Source organism: Ovis canadensis, chromosome 17, assembly GCF_042477335.2.
Source record: "Ovis canadensis isolate MfBH-ARS-UI-01 breed Bighorn chromosome 17, ARS-UI_OviCan_v2, whole genome shotgun sequence".
In the NCBI taxonomy this organism is placed as follows: domain Eukaryota; kingdom Metazoa; phylum Chordata; class Mammalia; order Artiodactyla; family Bovidae; genus Ovis; species Ovis canadensis.
The window spans coordinates 73,032,995-73,052,456 of NC_091261.1; the positions used below are offsets into that span (position 1 = coordinate 73,032,995).

At 55.7% G+C, this 19,462-nt stretch overlaps 2 protein-coding genes across 12 annotated transcripts in view; both read right to left on the bottom strand.

Annotated features, from left to right (window-relative positions):
- Positions 1–1,152: 1,152 nt before the first annotated feature.
- RPLP0 (ribosomal protein lateral stalk subunit P0) lies at positions 1,153–5,618 on the bottom strand. The gene is made up of 8 exons (XM_069556871.1): positions 5,189–5,618; positions 4,825–4,926; positions 3,690–3,865; positions 3,504–3,591; positions 3,223–3,369; positions 2,930–3,115; positions 1,944–2,084; positions 1,153–1,388 (listed from the first exon to the last, which is right to left on the bottom strand). The coding sequence occupies exons 2-8, from the start codon at positions 4,876–4,878 to the stop codon at positions 1,224–1,226; spliced, it is 957 nt and encodes a 318-aa protein (XP_069412972.1). The 5' UTR covers positions 4,879–4,926; positions 5,189–5,618; the 3' UTR covers positions 1,153–1,223.
- A 2,483-nt stretch (positions 5,619–8,101) lies between these two features.
- PXN (paxillin) overlaps positions 8,102–19,462 on the bottom strand; it is a 42,945-nt gene continuing 31,584 nt past the window's right edge. For 5 of the 11 annotated variants that reach the window (XM_069558178.1, XM_069558182.1, XM_069558179.1 and 2 more), the window contains exons 4-11: positions 19,081–19,217; positions 18,768–18,969; positions 17,709–17,844; positions 12,397–12,567; positions 12,125–12,298; positions 11,514–11,595; positions 11,261–11,409; positions 8,102–10,270 (exon numbers count right to left, since the gene is read on the bottom strand). In XM_069558178.1, coding sequence (XP_069414279.1) covers positions 10,004–10,270; positions 11,261–11,409; positions 11,514–11,595; positions 12,125–12,298; positions 12,397–12,567; positions 17,709–17,844; positions 18,768–18,969; positions 19,081–19,217 — 1,318 coding nt within the window. In that variant the 3' untranslated portion in view covers positions 8,102–10,003. Of the gene's footprint in view, positions 10,271–11,260; positions 11,410–11,513; positions 11,596–12,124; positions 12,299–12,396; positions 12,568–12,819; positions 12,922–13,547; positions 13,842–14,078; positions 14,355–15,359; positions 16,221–17,708; positions 17,845–18,767; positions 18,970–19,080; positions 19,218–19,462 lie in introns of all 11 variants that reach the window. The other 6 variants (XM_069558171.1, XM_069558173.1, XM_069558175.1 and 3 more) reach the window with 3 other exon arrangements.

Genomic DNA, 19,462 nt, shown 5'->3' on the forward strand with positions numbered 1-19,462 from the left:
GACCGTTTTACATAAGTGTGGCCTACTTGTTTGCCAGAGGGGTTTCCTTGATGACAGGGGCTGAACTCAGTAACAGGCAGGCAGCGAAGTCTTATACCGTTGTTTGTACCCCAGCAGCAATGTTAGATTCTAGAGCTGAGGGAGGAAACTGCCCAAGGGCAACTCCTTAGACCAAGGCCACAGGGTAGGAGGCTGGGGCTAGTTTAAATTTTATTCTGTATGCAAACCTGACAACTCTACCTACTTTAATATGGTCTGCACAGATCAGTCCTGTCTCTGATGTTAGCAATGGCTTTCAAACTTCTGAGTGCGCGCATGCTCAGTGGCTAAGCAACTCTTTGCAGGTAGATGGACTTGTAGCAGGTCAGGCTCCTGTCCATGGATTTTCCAGGCAATACAGGAATGGGTTGTCATGAGGCTTCCCTGGTGGCTCAGAGGTTAAAGCATCTGCCTGCAATGTGGGAGACCTGGGTTCAATCCCTGGGTAGGGAAGATCCCCTGGAGAAGGAAATGGCAACCCACTCCAGTATTCTTGCCTGGAGAATCCCATGGACGGAGGAGCCTGGGGTGCTACAGTCCATGGGGTCGTGCAAGGAGTCGGACACGACTGAGCGACTTCACTTCACTTCCTCCTCCCAAGGTATCTCCCAGACCCAGGGATTCAAACCGAGTCTCCTGCGTTGCAGGCAGATTCTTTACTGCTGAGCCACCTGGGAAAGCTCCTTTGGACTTGAGACCTGGATACAACCAGCACTTACCTCATGACCCAGTCAGTACAGAATAAATGATATGTATGATTCACACCTACAGGACATTTTCTCTTTAAATAGTGGCCACTAAATTGGACAACCACCCAGTCTGAAACACCCCCGGCAGCACACATCTTATCTCAGTATGACACCAAGCCTACTTAAATTATCTCAGAGTGACCCAGGCTTGTGGCCTGATGGTCATGGAGACAAATTTCAGTTTAACAAACATACAGTTAACACTGGGTAGAGACAAAGTATAGGATGCTAGGAGAGCAATGTGTCACTTTCAAAGAGAACACCCAAATGTCAATTTCAAATCAAGCTGATTTGACCATGCCTTTGGTTTCTAGCATACAGCACTATATAACCTTCAAACGCACAAAATGAGAAGCTCAGAGACTTGTAAGAGAAGTAAGCCTTTATTTTCTCATTTCACAAATAATGCTGGCCCGGTTGGCTGCTCTTTGGGGATTAGTCAAAGAGACCAAATCCCATATCCTCGTCCGACTCCTCCGACTCCTCCTTTGCTTCGACCTTGGCTGGGGCTGCAGTGGTGGCAGCGGGGGCAGCAGCGGGGGCAGCAGCCACGGGGGCAGCAGCCACAAACGCAGATGGATCAGCCAAGAAGGCCTTGACCTAGAGCAAGGGCAAAGTTCACAGTCAAAGGGTCATCTTAGCACCCCTACTACCCACAGCCCTTTGGCCTCTGCAGAGCTCCGGATTCAAGGGCCCGCTTCCTTGTCAGTGAAGCCTTCCTCTGAAGTAACCAGGCAGGACAGCTTGGGTATAAGCCTGGTGAGCTCAGGCCCGGCTCTTACCCATTAAACTATCCCTGCTTTAAATCTCATATAATGTCTAAAATCGAGAACACATCTCCTCTGCCTCCCAACTTCAAGTAGACAATTGGCGCTCTGTAGCCAAAGGTTTCACACTTAAAAGACCGAACCAACTGTGGATCAAAACTCAAAAAAAAGGGTGGGGGGGGGCGGAATGTCCAAAATGCAAAACTTGAATTTGCTATATTGTAGCAATTATTTACACTCAAGTTACATCGTATTTATAACCATTTATGTAACATTCAAACTAGATTAGGTATCCTAAGTAACCTAGAAATGATATAACCTAACTAACACCATTTTATGACAGACTTGAGCACTCATGGATTTTGGTATCCCAGTGGGTTCTTTGTACCTTTTCAGCAAGTGGGAAGGTGTAATCAGTCTCCACAGACAAAGCCAGGACACGCTTGTACCCATTGATGATAGAATGGGGTACAGATGCAACAGTCGGGTAACCAATCTGCAGGCACACACTGGCAACATTGCGGACACCCTGTGGAAGGGAGGAAACAGTCCTTTCGGTCTCAGGCGTGACATTCCTTTAGGTCTCAGGTGTGGCGTCTTAAAAGACAGTGAAGCGGAGCTCAACAGCACATGCGATTTGCTCAGTATCTCAGTCTCACACAGGACGCTTCACCTCACACCAGATGCTTCTGGCAGTGAAATTCAGACCCAGTTTAATTTACAAATGCTTTTTGCCCTTATTCTCCACAAGGGTGTTCCCTATACCATAACGATGGTATTTACTTCAAAAGCCACCGTTTTGTAAAATCATATATTCATGGCATTCTGAGAAAAACGTCAGTTCCAGGTGTGAATTTCATCCACTACTGAGATTTCCAAAAGTAACCAGAGTTAAGAGTATATGTAATTACAATTGTCTATCTGTCAAAAAAACAAGAATTATATATCGCATCACTTTGTTAAGGGGAGGTATTAGTGGCAAAAACTAAACAAGACGAAGGATGGACTGAGAGTCCATTCTCCCAAGATAGTAGGGTACTTGGCAACACTTGTGTATTAATTACCTCATTTTCGTTATCCCTCTTTTGACTCACTGACACTCAAAATCTCACATCTTTTTGCAGGTCCTAAAATGACAGCCCTTACTGTGTACCCAGCACTGTTCCAAGGCCTTACACTCATTAATTCATTAGCTCCTTCAACAATCCTAAATTGTCATTGCTGTTCTAAGGATGAGGAAACTGAGATACAGACTGAACAACTGTTCCAGGTTATTAACCTGCTAGTCAGCTGCATTGCCAAGATGCAGCTGAAGCCAGATGCGCGCTCAACTACTAATGAGAAAGGAAGGGCCTGGAATGGGCCCTCGGGTACCTCCAGGAAGCGGGAATGCAGAGTTTCCTCTGTGATGTCAAGCACTTCGGGGTTGTAGATGCTGCCATTGTCAAACACCTGCTGGATGACCAGCCCGAAGGAGAAGGGGGAGATGTTCAGCATGTTCAGCAGCGTGGCTTCGCTGGCGCCCACCTTGTCTCCGGTCTTAATCAGCTGCACATCGCTCTGAAGAGCAAGGGAGTTGGCAGTTAACCCCTGGACGTCCGGCAGGTCCGAGGCCACCAAGCCCCCACCGCTGGCGCAGCTAGCACTGGCAAGCCAGGTCCACTCACCAGGATTTCAATTGTGCCCCTGGAGATCTTAGTGGTGATGCCTAAAGCCTGGAAGAAGGATGTCTTCTCGGGCCCCAGACCAGTGTTCTGGGCCGGCACAGTGACTTCGCACGGCGCTATGGCACCAGCACGGGCGGCAGCCGGCACCTGAGCAAATGTGGGGAAAAAGTGAACAGTGAGATGTCTTCTCTCCAGACACAACCTGAGATCGGTCAGTTTTATTGCTTTTTAGGAACCAAACTAATGATAAGGTCTCTCCAGTCAACCTGATTCTCCCTTACCTTATTGGCCAGCAGCATGTCCCTGATCTCAGTGAGGTCCTCCTTGGTGAACACGAAGCCCACATTTCCCCGGATGTGAGGCAACAGTCTGCAAAGAGAAGTTTACAGGAGAAGGTCACTTTGTAGCTCCGTTCCTCTCCAGGAAGAGGGAGGAGGGCACTGAGAAGGGAGGATAAAGACACCAACTTCTCCAGAGCCGGGTTGTTTTCCAGATGCCCTCGGATGGCCTTGCGCATCATCGTGTTCTTGCCCATCAGCACCACAGCCTTCCCGCGCAGCGACATGCGGATCTGCTGCATCTGCTTGGAGCCCACATTGTCTGCTCCCACAATGAAGCATTTTGGATAATCATCCAGAAGTTGCTACAGAAACAAGCCGAAAACAAGCCGTGTTTCACAGGAGGAAAGAGGGAAACGGTTAAGAGAAACCAAATCCCGCAATCACCAGCTTCCATCTCACTCCCTTTCCTCTAAGCTTTTGAAATGACAGAGATTGGGACAGTTCCTCCTCCTATAGGCCACCTGAGTTAACACCAGTTTTGTCAAAGATTTGCGTGTTGAGTATAAACAGTAACTGTTTCTACAGTAAATTAAACAAATACTTGTAATTATAACTTTTGCTCTTTCCCCAATTATGAGGCATGTTTGATTCACTAAATGACTGCCTTAACCAAAAAAAAAAAAAATACTGGTCCAGGTAAAGTCAGATTTACAGCAATCAAAATATAACATAAAGGAAGTATGTCAAAATAGTAACTTGTAGGACCTAGGTTGTGTGTATATAATCATTTTACAAAGTTTTCTGTTAAACTGATAACCTGCATGATAAATGAGGAAGAACGCAAAAAACTAAACTCCACAACGCATCCTAAGGCTTGAAGAGCAGCGTGATTAGCATTTCTGGCCAGGCAAGACCCAACTCAAGGCCATCTAAATTAAAGAACTCACATAGTTTCTTGACTGACAGGCTCTAAATAGGCAACAACTTGCTCCATTATAATGAGTCACTCATAGCCTCAGACCTTCTCAAAGATGCAGACAGGGCAAGAAAATTAGAACGAGTGCTACTTGAACCTAGACAGACTTGGGCTTGAATGTTCTTTACCTTAAGAGCCACTTCACCTGCCTGAGTCTGTTTATCTGCAACACTGGGAGGGGGAAGGGCATGGATCTCGGGAAATTGTAAAAATTAAATGAAATGTGCCTAAAATGACCTAATATAGCAGCTAGCAAGCAGGCGCTCAGCACACGGCAGCTGACCGTCCCCACCAGTGCCCGGGCCCGGGCAGCACGGTGGGCGGCGGGGCCTGCCCCAAACTTACGATGATCTTAAGGAAGTAGTTGGACTTCCAGGTCGCCCTGTCTTCCCTGGGCATCACGGCGGTGCGTCAGGGATTGCCACGCAGGGTTTAAAGACGATGTCACTGAGGAGAGAAAAGGAGCTCAAGCCACCCCGACACGCGTCCCCACAGCACGGCGGGCTCCAAGCCCAAGGCACACGCGGAGTAGGCCACGCGCGGGCGCCCGCCGCCCCGAGCCAGGGCTGCACCTGTCGCGGCGGCCGCCGCCGCACCCCCAAACCAAAGAGGCCGGACCCCGCGGTCCCCAAGAGCCTCCAAAAGAACCCCAAAGACCCCCATTCTTCCCGCCACAGTTGCCGGTGCGAACGCAGCGAGACGGACGAACCTCACACGAGGACGCCTGGCGAGAGGAGGGCCGCGCGCCGGCGGGCATCTTTTATAGATGAGCGAAGCAGCCAATCAGAAGCCACAGGCAGAGCCCCCCGCCTATTGGCTGGTGCCAACGCCATTCTGAAGAAATCGGATAGATGCAGGCAGCCATTGGGTAGCATCCCTGCCACTCCAACCAACAGGAAGCTGCTTTTAAACGAGGTCGTTAAGGAGGACACTGCTGGGTGCTGGAGGCGCTTTCTCAGAGCTGCTGCCCTCTGCCGGGTGGGAGGCGCCGCCAGGTAGAGTTAGTGTTTGCAAGCTGAGTTCACGTTTCCTTTGGTCACCAGGCCAAGTCGCAACTACAGAGTATGACGTTGAGAAAGAACTCTCATGCTTTAGAAACAGGATGGTCTCTCGTCTCCTCTACAGTTTGTTCTTCCCCCTATCGAAACAAAGGGATCCTTTAAACCTAAGTCGGATCACTTCCTCATCTGCTCGCAATACTTTCGAGTCTCCCCATTTCCCTCCCAGAAAAAAACCTAAAACGTAAATGAGGCTACCTACAAGGCTCTACATGATCTGGTCCCCACCTCCACCCCATCATCTCATCTCCGATTTGCCTACTGACTCATTTCCTCCCAGCTGGGTGACGCTCCCATTTCAGGGCTCATGCACTGTCTATTCCCTCTTCCTAGAAGGCTTCCTGCCCATATCCACACCTCCGTTGCGTCTTGGCTCAATGATCACCTGCTGGAGGCCTACCCCCATCGCCCTATTCAAGATTACCCCCAAAACCACTCCAACTTCCCTCTTCCTCCGGTTTAACTTTTTGGTAGCACTTCCACCTAGTAACACACTAAATCACTAAAATAATTTGTCTCTCTCTCTGCCGTGAGCCTGGCACCTATGGGCATATAATAAACATTTGTTGAATGAATGGATGTAGAGTTTGCAGTCAGATAACCTGAATTCATATCCTTATTCTGTCACTTGCTAGGTTGGTCATCTTAGGAAGTGATTTCACCTTGCTGACCCTCTCTTTTCCTGTCTGTAAAATGAGGATAGTAGTATTCACACCCCATGAGGATTACGTGAGTTATGTGTTAACACAGTTCCTGGAATGTAGGAGGAAATCACTTAATGTCAACATATTTTATTACACTTTCATTCAACATTTATTTGAACAATTGTGCTATATCATTAAATATGTTTTTAATGAATAAGCTTAGAGCCTAGGGTGGGAAGGGGAGGGTGGTTCTCCCCAACTCCATCCTTTTAACTTGACCAAGTTAGAAACCCTGGTATTTTGTTTTCAAGCCTCCTGATGATGAGCCTGTATAGACAACTGCTGGAGTCCATTACTGCTAAGATCTCTTTTTAGTGACAGGGTATTACTGCATGCTCAGCATTGTACTAAGTACTTTATGCACATTACTGCTGTTCATCTGTGCAACAAACCCCCAAGGAGATACAGTATTAGTACCATTTTACTGGTAAGAAAATTCGCAGAGGTTAAGTAATTCACCCAAGTACCTCAGCTAGTAAGTGATGGCTTCAGAACCAAAACCTAAAAGCAAGTTCAAAGCCCATGAGTCTCACTATGCTATACAGTCCCTTCCAAACCCTAAGGCTGTCTTCCTTCAAATGCACTTTTGCAAGGATGTACATACTGACATATCAACTCCGCAAGGACATCCTGCCTCTGATGATATTGTCTCTAACTGTAGTACATCAATATAATGGAATACCGTGAAGGCATTAAAAAATGCCCATCTCTATTTATTGACATGGGAAAACATAAAGTACAGTTGAGTGAGCCAGTTACAATGAAGTGGACCTGTTCATTCACGTAAGTCCAACATGAGCTGGAAATATGATTTTTGGGTGAGGGTTGAAGGTAATTTTCACTTCTGAGCTCAATACGGAATGGTCAGGGTTCAGACTTGAAATCGACATGCGGCTTTTGGAGAACCATTCCAAACAACAGGGAGACTGCAAAGCTGCAAAACTGTCCCGGAAGCTCGCAAAGGCCCAGGACTGGAGTTACGGCTCTGACAACGCCGAGGAAGCATGCATGCAAATACAGATATGACCACCAGGGGGCAGTCGAGACCCATCATCGACTATTAAGTCAGTGCAGTTCAGTCGCTCAGTCGTGTCCGACTCTCTGCGACTCCATGGACTGCAGCACGCCAGGCCTCCCTGTCCATCACCAACTCCCAGAGTTTACTCAAACTCATGTCCATTGCGTCGATGATGCCATCCAACCATCTCATCCTCTGTCGTCCCCTTCTCCTCCTGCCCTCAATCTTTCCCAGCATCAGGGTCTTTTCAAATGAGTCAGTTCTTTGCATCAGGTGGCCAAAGTATTGGAGTTTCAGCTTCAGCATCAATCCTTCCAATGAATATTCAGGACTGATTTCCTTTAGGATGGACAGGTTGGATCTCCTTGCAGTCCAAGGGACTCTCAAGAGTCTTCTCCAACACCACAGTTCAACAGCATCAATTCTTCAGTGCTCAGCTTTCTTTATAGTCCAACTCTCAACAAGGAAGGTTCTACACCCAAGGTATCGTGCCAGAACTAGGGGGCAGTGGTGGTGTGTCTGGTCAACATAAGAACAGAGACAAGCCCTGGGTTCACAGCCTGTCTCTGTGCTCGTTCACAGGATATCGGCTCTCTCTGAACCTCCTTCCCATCCGTGAGTGGAAGGCCACACCCCCGCGCCCATGGGAGGCAACCCATGGCAAATTGCAGTGGGTAAGAAAGCCAGGAGGCCCACAAGTGCCCCATGAGGGCTTTGGCCTCAGGTAAGAGAACTGCAGTGACTGACCCTCAAACTGTGGTGCTTATGAGCCTGGGGAAGGTTTGGTCTCTCTTCTGGGGCTGAGCTGTTCATCTCGGACCACAAAGAAATGGCACTAGCACTGGTGAAAATAATGGCAAACTTTATTGGCATAAATCACAGGAATTAAAATGGGAAAAAGCCAGGTTATAAGTTTACAGAGGAAAAAAAATTAAAAATCAAATCATCAAATAACCATCGACCCAGAGGGTAGAACCTCTGGAAGCCCCAGATCCTCTAGGGGAGGGGCCTGGGGTGGGTCACTGTAAACAGAGCAATAAGGCCTAAGAGTAGAAGTGGAGACATCAGACCTGTGGTTGGGCCTGGCTGACCTCCCCAGACCCAGGCTGCTCCCTGCCCCGCCTCCAAGGAGGGACCCCCTTCCCCTCTTGAGAGGCTCAGGACACCCAGCCTCTGATGAGGTTAGTGGAGTGGGTCTGGCTTGTCCTCACTTAAGACCCCACTGGGGCCCCAGTTCCACTGACCTGGAACCCCAGCCCTGCCTGTCTCATCCTCAGGGGGCTCCCTGTTGCTTTGGCGGGATCCTGTCCCTCTGCCCAGAATCCTATCAGGGGGCCACCACCAGTCTCCAGGGAAGGCAGGAAGTTTGGGGAAGGGATGCACCCAGTGGAATCAACAAGACTAATGGTCAAAATCAGATCCCAGCTTTCCTGAGGAGGCAGAAGAAAGGACCCCCACAGTAGCATGTTACGAGTAGAATGTTCTCTTTGGGGCCAGAAAGTTCACAGGGGCATGAACACTAACAGCTTACACAGGGAAGGGGCACCCCCAGAGTGGACGTCCCCCTCTTTCCCGACTCAGAAACAGGACGGATGAGGTTTGGGATTCTCAGCCCCAGAGGGCAAGACACCCTTCAGGTGGGTTTCAGTGAAGAGCTTGCTGGCCTGGGGAGTAAGGAAGGGGGTTCGAAATACAGCAGTTTATAAAAACAGTCCCGGTGAGCTGTGAAGTTAAAGATGGGGAGTCAACAGAGCTGCTCCCCATTCACCTGCTTGTGCTAAGAAAAAAATAAAACATGAATTGCTTCCCCGCCCCGAGCCTTCAGTACAAGGCAGGCCCCGCATATCCCGCAGCCACTGCGGTGCACGCGGGGGGAGAGTACAAAAGGAGATGTCTGTAAAATCTCTTCAGTTTTGTATAGAGAAGTAAAAGCAACTCAGACGATATGAATTCAAACCTCAGTGTAGAAAACTATCAGTCAGTACAGTGTCCGGGCAACGGGGTGACACTCGCCACCTCACGCGGCCCCAGGAGACGGAGGAAGTGAGTAGAAAACATTATTGCTGGAGAGGCCTTTCTCAGTAGAACCAGAGCAGTCGGGGGGGGGGGGGGGGAGGGGAGGGGTTGGGACGGGGGAGGCAGGTGTTGGGGGGAGCTGCCCAGGCCTGAAGAGACGGGAAGGGCAGGAGGCACACAAGGAACCTTCCGTGGCCCCGTGGGCACATCTGCCCTTGGGTGGATGGGTTGGGTGGATGCTGGCATTGTCTGGGGGGAGCTGGCGTCCCCCCGGTACTCTCAGAACAAGGCTGACGAGGTTGGGGTTGGGGATAAGGATGCAAAGAGGCCCCCGTCTGACCCTGCCTGCCCTCCCCACCCCCGGCTCCACTGCCAAAATACGAGTAAGAGATGGCTCCAGTGTGGGGTGCTGGCTTGGCCAGGTGGGCTCGTGGGGACGCAGGTGGGACCCTTCAACCTCTGCCTCAGGGGAGGGTGACGGGCTGGCAGCCTGGGGGAGCCTCGGGAGGAGGAAGGCGGCCCAGAGGCGCTGGCAGGGGCCAAGAGAAGCAGGCAGGACCCCTCAGGGCCCTCTCGCCATCGCCAAGGACGCGGTTCCAGTTTCAGTCGGGTTGGCCCCTTCGCCACCGCCCCCCACCCCGGCCCCCGCCCCGGGACGAGGCCTCTGGGTCCCAGCAGCAGTGAGGCGGCTGGGCCGGGGAATGGGCCACAGGGAGGGGCGGGGGCGCCTAGCAGAAGAGCTTGAGGAAGCAGTTCTGACAGTAAGGCTTGTCGTTCTGCTCCTTGAAGGTGCCCTTGTTGAGCTGCTTGAGGCAGAAGGCGCAGACGAAGTGCTCGGGGTGGAACTTCTTGGCCATGGCGGTGATGCAGCGGCCCGTGATGGGCTTCTGGCAGCCGGAGCACAGCGAGCCCCGCCGCTCGTGGTAGTGCGCCTCGCAGTAGGGCTGGCCCTCGTGCTCGAAGAAGCTGCCGTGGACGAACGGCGTGAAGCACTCCTGGAGACAGAGGAGGGCGGGGGGCAGTTCAGGCTGGGGGCCGAGGCAGCTCCCAGGCGACAGGCAGGGGGCCGCCAGGGCGGCCACCCTGGAAACGACTCCCCCTTGGCAAGCGTGCTCGACGTGCCGAGCGTGGCACCAACCCTTAGTCTCCCAGTAACGACCGCGACTCGCTGCTGCCAAGTTGCACTGCTGTTTTTGCTGTTCAGTTGTTCAGTCGTGTCTAACTCTTTTATGACCCTATAGACTGTAGCCCGCTAGGCTCCTCTCTCCATGGGATTCTCCAGGCAAGAATACTGGAGTGGGGTGCCATTTCCTTCTCCAGGGGATCTTCCTGACCCGGGGTTCGAACCGGCATCTCCTGCATTGGCAGGCGAATTGTTTACCACTGAGCCACCAGGGAAGCCTGCTAAGTTGCACTGCCTGGACTCACACATAGGTCTGACTCCTGGGCACTGCAGCACATGTGCCTAGAAACTCTGGTGTCCAAAAAAAAAAAAAAAAAGGGTTCCGAGGTCAAACTCTGCATCCTAGATTCCTGTTTACAGAGATCCGCAGGCATACTCGGGTATTAAAGACTCTGAGAAGTCCTGCAATGAACAGTGTTTCCCAAACTTACTTAATCAGGGGACCCCCGCCAGAACCCTCGTAACACCTGGGGCCATCATCCCCCAGAATGCAGAATGGAAACCATCCTCCATTGTCCGCCGAGGCTGCTGAAGGCTTGTTACCTCATTTCACTCTCACATCCCCTTCTCCTGGACCTGGTCTGACCCGGGGGCAGCTGCACAGGTCTGCCTTGCTCTCGTTTCTCGAAGCCCCTGCACAAGCCCTGGTCCAGGACCGACTGCACTTGAGGGGGTGCGCCGCCTGCCTTCCCACCTGATCAAGAACCTCAAGCGGGCCCTCTAAGTCGGATTCAGCAAGCACAGGGCGGCAGCAGCAACGGCTGCTCTCAGCCTCTCCAGAGGAAGCAACGGGGCTCCTTACCCGACACACAAAGCACTCGGGGTGCCAGAGGGTGTTGAGGGCCGAGATGTAGTTCTCCAGGATGGCCCGGGCGCAGCCGCCACACTTGGGCGCGAACATGTCAAAGTAATCCTTGCGGCAGTAGGCCTTGCCGTCTTTCTCGTGGAACCCTGAGGGGCGGGGGTTGGGGGGCAGGTTAGGCTTCGGGGAGGGGCCGCCCTGACTCAACAAGGGCTGCCCCCGCACCGCAGCCCGCCTCCCCGAGGCTCAGTACCTTCAGGCCCGAAGAAGGCTCCACACTGGGCACAGAAGAAGTGCTCAGGGTGCCACGTCCGGTCGAGGGCTGTCACCACTTTCTGCGAAAGCCAAGTGTGCAGCCCCAGCTGAGTGGCTGGCCCACGCGACAGGCTCCCCCCACCAGGCCTCCCCGCAGGCCAGGGTGTCCTTCCCGCCCCCCTCCACCCCCACCCCCGGTCAAGGAAGGAGCTGACGCTCCCCAGACAGGGGTCTCTCCCAGCTGTGCTGTGAACACCACTGAGAATTCTGATTTACTGGAAAGGACGTGACGTGCCAGTCACACTCTGTCTCCCATAATCCTCACGGGCAGTTGAGGTCATATGTTCTACTGGGCCACCCATCTTGTAAGTGTAGACACGGAGGCCCAGAGAGGCTAGGCATCTCCCTAATGCCACACAGCGGTAGAGCGAGGGGGCCTGCACTCTGCTCCACCTATCCTCGGCAGAAGGGAGTGGGGGATGGCTGCATGATGGGTGCTAGGACGGGCCGCGCGCGCTTCAGGCTAGAGGGTGAATCCCAGTTTCCTGGCTGTGTGTGCTTGGGCCTGCGTGTGACCTTTCTGGGCCTCGCCTGGCCCTGGGCACTCACATCCAGAATGGGCCCATTGCAGTAGTAGCAGCGCGGAGAGAAGAGGTTGTGATAGTCCTTTTCACAGTAGGGCTGTCCATCCCGCTCGAAGAAGTTCCGGGAGCCGATCTCCTCCTGGCAGTGGGTGCAGACGAAGTGCTCGGGGTGCCACGTCTTCCCCATGGCCGTCACCACCTGACGGAGGAGGGGGATGCCGATCAGGACCCAGCCCTGCCCCCGCCGGGCACCCTGCCTCCCGTGCCCCCCGGCCCCGCCTCACCCCTCCTCATCACCTGCCCCGCGATCGGCTTTTTGCAGGCCCCACAGACCCCCTTGGCGACCGTGGCAACCCCCAGTTTGTTCAGGTCAGACTGCAGGCTCCCCAGCATGCTGTCCAGCTGGCTTCCGGGCTTTGGGGGGCCCCCTGGGGGAGAGCTGCTCCCCGTCTTCCCCTGGGCCATGAACTGCAGAGACAGGGAAAGAGGGCAGGTCAGGACACCTGGGCCTTGGGGGCGGGGACTTGCTGCCACACTAGGGTGTCTCTCCCTCCTGGACAGACAGATTGAGGTGGAAGTGTAGCCCCTCCAGGGGCCTTGGAAGCCCTCAGGTGGGAACAGTCTCTACAATGTATCTGGGGGTCCCAGGGGCTCACGGTGCCTGACCAGGCCCCAGAACACACCGCAAGCAGGACCTGCAGCCCCAGCCTCGGCACTGACCCCTCCCACGTCCTGCCCTTCGGGGCCGCTCTGCCTGCCGTTCAGAGGCCAGCCAGCCGCCCAGCGCAGCTCGCCATCCGCTCTCTGTTCCAGGCCCTGGATCTTAGGGGAGGAAACGAGAAGAAGAATTGCTTTTATTTTTTTTAAGGAAAAAAGAATAAGAGAACTTTTCACTAGACCATGTCACAACAGGGACTTCAGAATGAGATTAGAGAATGGATTCTTCCCCCCTACTGGCAGTAACGAAAATCAGGAGAAAAAGTCTACGGGAAAACCACCATGAGACGGGCCCCAGGAGAGATGAAGAGGAAGAGAGAGGTAAGCCCGCCAAAGGCGCGGACTGAGGGGGCAGAGGTGATGGGTCAGAGAGCCAGGGGGCCTTGCCAGGTACCAGGCCTGCTTGGTTTTCCTTCTGAGGACAGCGTCCTCAGAGGGAGCCTGGGGAGGGACCAAGGGGTGGCTGACACCTCAGGGGAGGGAGCGAGCATGGACATCGGGTAAAGCGAGGGTCCAGGGTTAAGGCCAAATCCAAGGAAGGGCTGTGGTACTTCGCAGGTACCTTGTGGATGAAGGCACAAAGCCAAGTGCAAGGATGGACATAATATCTTATGGATGGACAGACAGAGGGCTGTGTGTGTGTGTGTGTGTGTGTGTGTGTGTGTGCAGAGTGGGGATGCCGCTGGAGCATAAGGACAGGCCAGGTGGGGCCGGGCCCCCAGGAAGCCTGCCTGCATCGGGGGGAAGAGCGGATCCTCGTCGGTCTGGCAGCCTATGGACCTCACGGAGCAGGCTGCAGCCGCACAAGGGGCGGGGCCCTGCACACTGACTCTCCGCGGCCCCGTCTCAGTGCTCTGGACCCCGGAGGGGCCGCAGGGTGGGGGTGGGCTGGGAAGGGGAGGAGAGCTGCTGGCCGAGGAGGCGTCTTTGCGGTGCTGGAGCAGAGGGCTGGGAGGAGGAAGAGGAGAAGGCAGAACAGAGAAGGTTCTCCGCAGGGGAAGAGGAGAGCCAGGAGGGAAGACAACCTGGGAGGGAGAGAAGAGGGACAGAGGTGAGCACGGTGACGGTGGAGGAGACGGCAGCCTGGCGGGCGGGGGCTCCCGGGGCCCTCTCACTCTTGCCATCAGGGGTGAGGCCAGCCTCGCGAGGACGCAGGACGGCCCCCCTCGCCCGCCCAAACCCCACCTGCCCTCTGGCCAGGGCTGGGCAAGAACCAGAGGCCCTCTCCGCCCCAGCCCAGCCCGGGGGCATCTGCTCACTACCTTCTCCACCAGCTGCCCCCCAGCCCGCCTCCCACGCGGCTGCACGGTGATGACGACGCCCTCGGTCAGCCAGTCCTCGGTGGAGGCCCCTGCGGCCCCCACGGCCTCCTCTGCCTCCGGCCGGATGCCCAGCCGACCCTGCAGCTCGGCGATGAGCCGCTCCTGGGACGGGGTCCTGCTTAGGGTGGCGGGGTCCAGCCGGCGGCGAGGGGAGGGCTCCCGGGACATGGGGTGAGCGTGGCCAGTCTCCCGGCTCCTCCTGATCACCGAGCGGATCTAGTGGGGAGGCACGCTGTCACAGGCCACTCTGGGCTCAGCGGAGGCGGCTCAGTCCACACTCGGGGGTGGGGGGTCGGGGGGTGCCCAGGAGGGGAGGGCAGAAGAACCCAACCATCAGAGATGAGCCAAGCAGAGCTAGGGCAGAGGCAGGGGGCCCTGACCTTGGGTAAGACCCTGAACTTCCAGGGACTCAGCTTCTCCATCCTTGAAATGGGGTAATGGTGTTTTTTTTTCCAACTGCTTTAAGGAGTTATTACAAGAATGATGTGAAAGAATCTAAGTGGACATTCTCGAACGAGCTTGAGAGTTTTCCTTTTTTTTTGTTTCTTAATAGAAACAAAAAAAACAGTCTTTTCTTCCAGTATATCCTTTAACCAGTTGTGTTTTTTCCCTTGTTTATATAAGTAGGATTATAACCTACTTGTTTCTAGCAGTTTGGTTTCATTCTGTTGTCGCTTTTGAAAAGGGCCTAAAAATTTCAATCAAGCAGATAACATGACGTCAGGCACAGCTCACTGGGGACGGCGTGGTGTGCTCTTCCGAAGCACTTTCCAGGCATTGTTTGATTTAATCCTTTGGACAGCCTTGGGGGAAATGGTCTATTTTCCCTCATTTTAAAGATGAGAAGACTGAGACTGGTGGTCGGAGGGTTGCCCAAGGTCACACGGGGCACATGTGTTGGAGGTGTGGTTTGTATTCATTCACTTCTTGCTGGTTCCAAAGCCCATGCTTTTAACCATTCCACACACATCCCATCAGGACGTCAGGCGAAGCTCATCTAAAGGAAAAAGCCTTCATCGGGCAAGAGGCTGGCTGTCACTAGGAGATTCCGGGACCCAAGGAGCTCCGCCAGCCCCACGAAGCCCACTGCCCAGCGCTGGCCATCAGGGTCTCAGGCCACAGCCTCTTGCAACCGGCCGCCCAAGCAGACATGCGCAGACAGGGAGGCCGCATGCAGTCAGCCAGGCGGGGCCACGCTGAGCAGGGCGAGCGTGCGCCTGCCTGGCTAGATGTGGAAATCCTCTCCGTGGTGCTGGGCGTGTCCACGGCCACAGCCCGCGGGAGTTCTGGCCGGTCCCTCCTGGCCTCAGCGGCGGCTTCAGTGGCGCCCTCTGGCTTCCTGGGGGTCTCGGGTCCCTGGGCTGGCCTGACCAGGCCACCCGCCGAGGGTGTCTCTCCACCTAGCTGCTCATCCTCAACGGGGGTGCGGCGGTCACTCTCTGGCGGCCCTGGCTCTGGCCTTGCCCTCTCCTGCCATCCACGTTCCTTCGTGAGGCTCCAGGTATCCGGGAAGACGGCCTGACGGTCCACGACCACGACGGCCGGCTCAGTGACCTCCTGGAAGCTGGGCGCAGCTCCCTGCGGGGGCTCAGGCCTCAGTGCCCTCAGAGCCCAAGGGCCCTGCCAAGTGGCAGCCACCGCCTCTTCCGGGCGCAAAGCGTTGGCCGACAGTGCTTGGGGGCCCCCAGGCTCCTGGGGACCTGTGCCCCCAGTGTAAGGTAGAGTGTGGCCGGGAGGCGCCCTGCAGAGCTCCCCGACCAGGTCTGGTGGATCCCTCCAAACGCTAGCCTGGCCCTCTATACCCAGCGGCCCTGGCCAACCCTCTGTGGAGGGAAACCTTGAGTTGGGGGTGTCAGGCATCACCCCAAAGCCAGCCAAATCGAGCTGGCCGGGGGCCACGTTGTCCTCTGCGCAGAGAACGCCCAGGGTGTGGCTGTGGCCTTGAGGGGAGGGCTTCCGAGGGGGTGGCAGGCCTCCAGAGGGCCCGGGAGGAGGCGGAGTAGGGAGGCTGTGGTGTAAGGATGGAGCTGAGCCGGGTGGCAGCCCTGAGGAGCTCAAGGCCACAGCAGAGGAGGAGCTGGTCTGGAGGAGGAGAAAGACAAGAGACAGAGGGGAGGAGAGAGACGGGAGAGGTGAGAAGGGGCGTGCACTGGGGGGCAGGCCGGGCCTCAGGGCTCTGACAGCCCTTGGCTATGCTGACCAGATCAAGATGGCGCTGACCAGACCGTCTGCGCCGACAGCCCCCGGCCACGCTGACCAGACCATCTGCGCTGACCAGGCTGTCTGTGCTGACCAGACCAAGATGTCAGCAAAGCTGAAGCAGAGCAACTGGCTCTGGAAGAAGATTCCTCAGCCCCCAGAAGGGTTTTCCTGGGCTCCACCTCCCTGGCTCCCATCCATGTTCCCCATCCAGGGAGCCAGGATCCAACTCCTGGTCGGGGAGCCAGATCCCACATGTTGTACCTGGGATCCGGCATAGCCAAATAAAGACTTTTGTGTTTTCTGAAAAAACAAAAAACAAAAAAAACAACCCAGGCAGCGGAAAGCAGCCTCTGACCCATGCCTGTGGGGCTTCTAGTCCAAGTAAGGATGAGAGAGAAGAGATTAAGGTGGGTTGGACCAGGGGGAGGTCAGCCCAGGTATGATCAGGAGACAGGCAGCCGCAGGCAGCTCCCGGCTCTGTCTCTCCCTGGCGATCCCAGCTCTCCTATATCCCCCTGAAACCTCGCTCCTGGAGCGCAATGAGAACCAGCACAGCTTCTCAAGGGGGTCTTAAGGGGGTCTGAAAGCGACAAAGTGCAAAGGGCACTGGCCACCTGAGTCCAGTGTACACGCTCCTGACTGTGGCCACTCAGGAGGCTCACACGCGCAGGCCGCTGCCCCGCCCTAGATGAAGCCTCAGAGGCTCGAAGGTGCCCCTGGGGCTCAGAGCTGGTGCCCCTCCTCCAGTTCCCTAACCAGGCTTCCCCAGCCCCGGGAAGGGTGGAGTCAGTAATGGTCGGGAACTGGAGTTCAGTCACTATCAGGACCCACCGAGGCACTGCCTCCTCTACACAAGCAGGCGGTGGGCAGGGGACAGGGCACCTCTGGCAGGTATGGCCCAAGAGCCTGATAGATGAGGCTTCCCAGACAAGAGCCTGTAGGCCTCAAAGGCCCATGGAGGCTGGAAGGAGGCTGGCAAAGGAGCCAGAGGCAGAAAAGAAAGAGGACACACTGGGGACAGCCAGCCAGTGTGGGAGATGGGACTCCGGGACAAATGACCTCCAGGCAGAGGATCCCACCCAGCCCAGCGGAGCCCACCCTCCCCCACCAAGAGCAGCCACCAACACTGGGCCCTTTGTCCCAGCCTCCTGATCCTTGCCTGGGTGGCAGGGAGCCGGGAGCACCCAGGCAGGAAGGAATGTCCCGCTGAGCACGTCCCCAGCCTTCACAGGCTGCGTCCCAGGCTCGGGGCAAGGCACCCAAACCCTGAGCAGCTAAGTCCCAGCCACTCACACTGGGGTATGGGAGGGGAAAACTGGGGGCTTCTGAGCAGGCAGGGCAGGGGAGAGAGGGGGGACCTCAGGACACCTTAAAATCCGACAGTGAGGCCATCAGCTCGTCCAGCTCCCTGGTGGCAGAGGAGGCTGAGATGCGCGTCTGCTGCTGGCTGGAGGTGACTCGCTGGGGACTGCTCATCTCGCCCTGGTTCACAGTGATGGCGGGGCTGCGGGCAGGCAAGGAAGCATCAGCAGGGACCCCCGGGGCCAGCCCGAGTGCCCCCAGCATGGCCCTCCCTTCCCCAGGGGAGGGTCAACACTTCAGCTCCGACACCAGCGTCCCGCCGCCACCCAACCCCAGGGAAGCCCACCAGCTCCCAGTCTCTCCTGGGGACACGTCACTGGTGGGAGCAGGGGGGCTGCTGTCCGCCAGGGGGACAGAGCACCAAGCTGAGCTTCAGAGGGAGAGGAGAAGACAGCTCACATGGCACCTTTCCCAGAAGCCCAAGCTCAAGCCTGCCTGTACAACAAGCCCTGGCATCCTGTGTGGCCTCCAGACACTAGACGCACATGCGAGGCTGTTCCAGCCATGCGGAAACACCGAGAAGAGCTGACCCTGGGGAGGTGCTTATCACGTGGACTCGGTGCATGTGTTCTAAGGGTCTTACCAGGTCTCAGCCCACTGAGGTGTGTGGTCTCATCCCCACAACCTCACTTCCCCTTACTCCCTTATACAGATGGGAAAATGAAGGCTTGAAAGATGACACTCCGTAAGTGCAGAGCCTTGATGTGGCCCCGGCTGCATGGCTCCGAAGCCTACGCTGGGGGACTGCCACGGGTTCCAGCCCTGGTCCGGGAACTAAGATCCCACAAGCCACGCGTGTAGCTAGAAACAAATAAAAAGCCTGCACTGACAGCCACTGGGCTGGGGTGCCCCCGGCACGCCCAGCATCTGTCTTCCCTGAGGGACGGTGGCTCGATAAAGGCCGGCCTGTATCCACGTGACTCACTGCCGTCCCCCAGAGCCTGGTGCAGGGCCCGGCAAACAGCAGGGACTTCAGGGGGCAGGGGTGACACCAAGGATGAGCACAGGATGGGCTGGTCGAGACCGAGACCCTCCCTGGCCCGGGAAAGCCCCATGGAGACTCACACGGGACTGGGCACAGAGCTCTCCAGCTCATCCAAGAGGTTCTCCACGCTGGGCCGCAAGTCCTCCAGGCCCCGGCCACCGTTCCGCTTGGGCTTCTCTTTGGTCAGCGGTCCAGCTTTGCTCCCCAGCAGGCTGTTATTCTCTGGGACACCGTAGTGGGTGCTCAGTGCCCCTGGCAGCGGTGGGCTGGAGTTGGCCTCATCTTGGGAGAAGGAAAGAGAAGAGCCACTTAGCCCTGAGCCCCACGGGGACCCGAGAACACCAGTGGCACTTGGAGCAGGGTTGGTGGGGGGGACCCCCGGCCCAGTCCTACCTGCAGGGAAACCCGGGGGGTTATGCTGCACGGCGTTCAGCTCCAGCAGCAGGCGGTCGAGCTCAGAGAGGTTGCTGCCCAAGGAGGAGCTCATGACGGTGGGTGAAGGCTCGGCTGACTTCTGCTTGTTGGGGAAACTTCAAGAGGTAAAGGGAAGGCTGCGGTGAGAGAAGCTCCCCAAATCCTCCAGGAGAACCAGGTGGGGGAGGTGCGGGGAATCCGAGTCTCCAGCAGCCCAAGGACAGAACGTGGGGAAGGGATGTGGCAAGAGGAGAAAGGAAGCGTTGCTTCAGTTCCTGAAACTTCCTCCATGCAGGGCAATGTGACACCCAGCCCAGTGGCTGCATGGGGACGGCAGATAAGGCCACACCAGGCCTTCCAC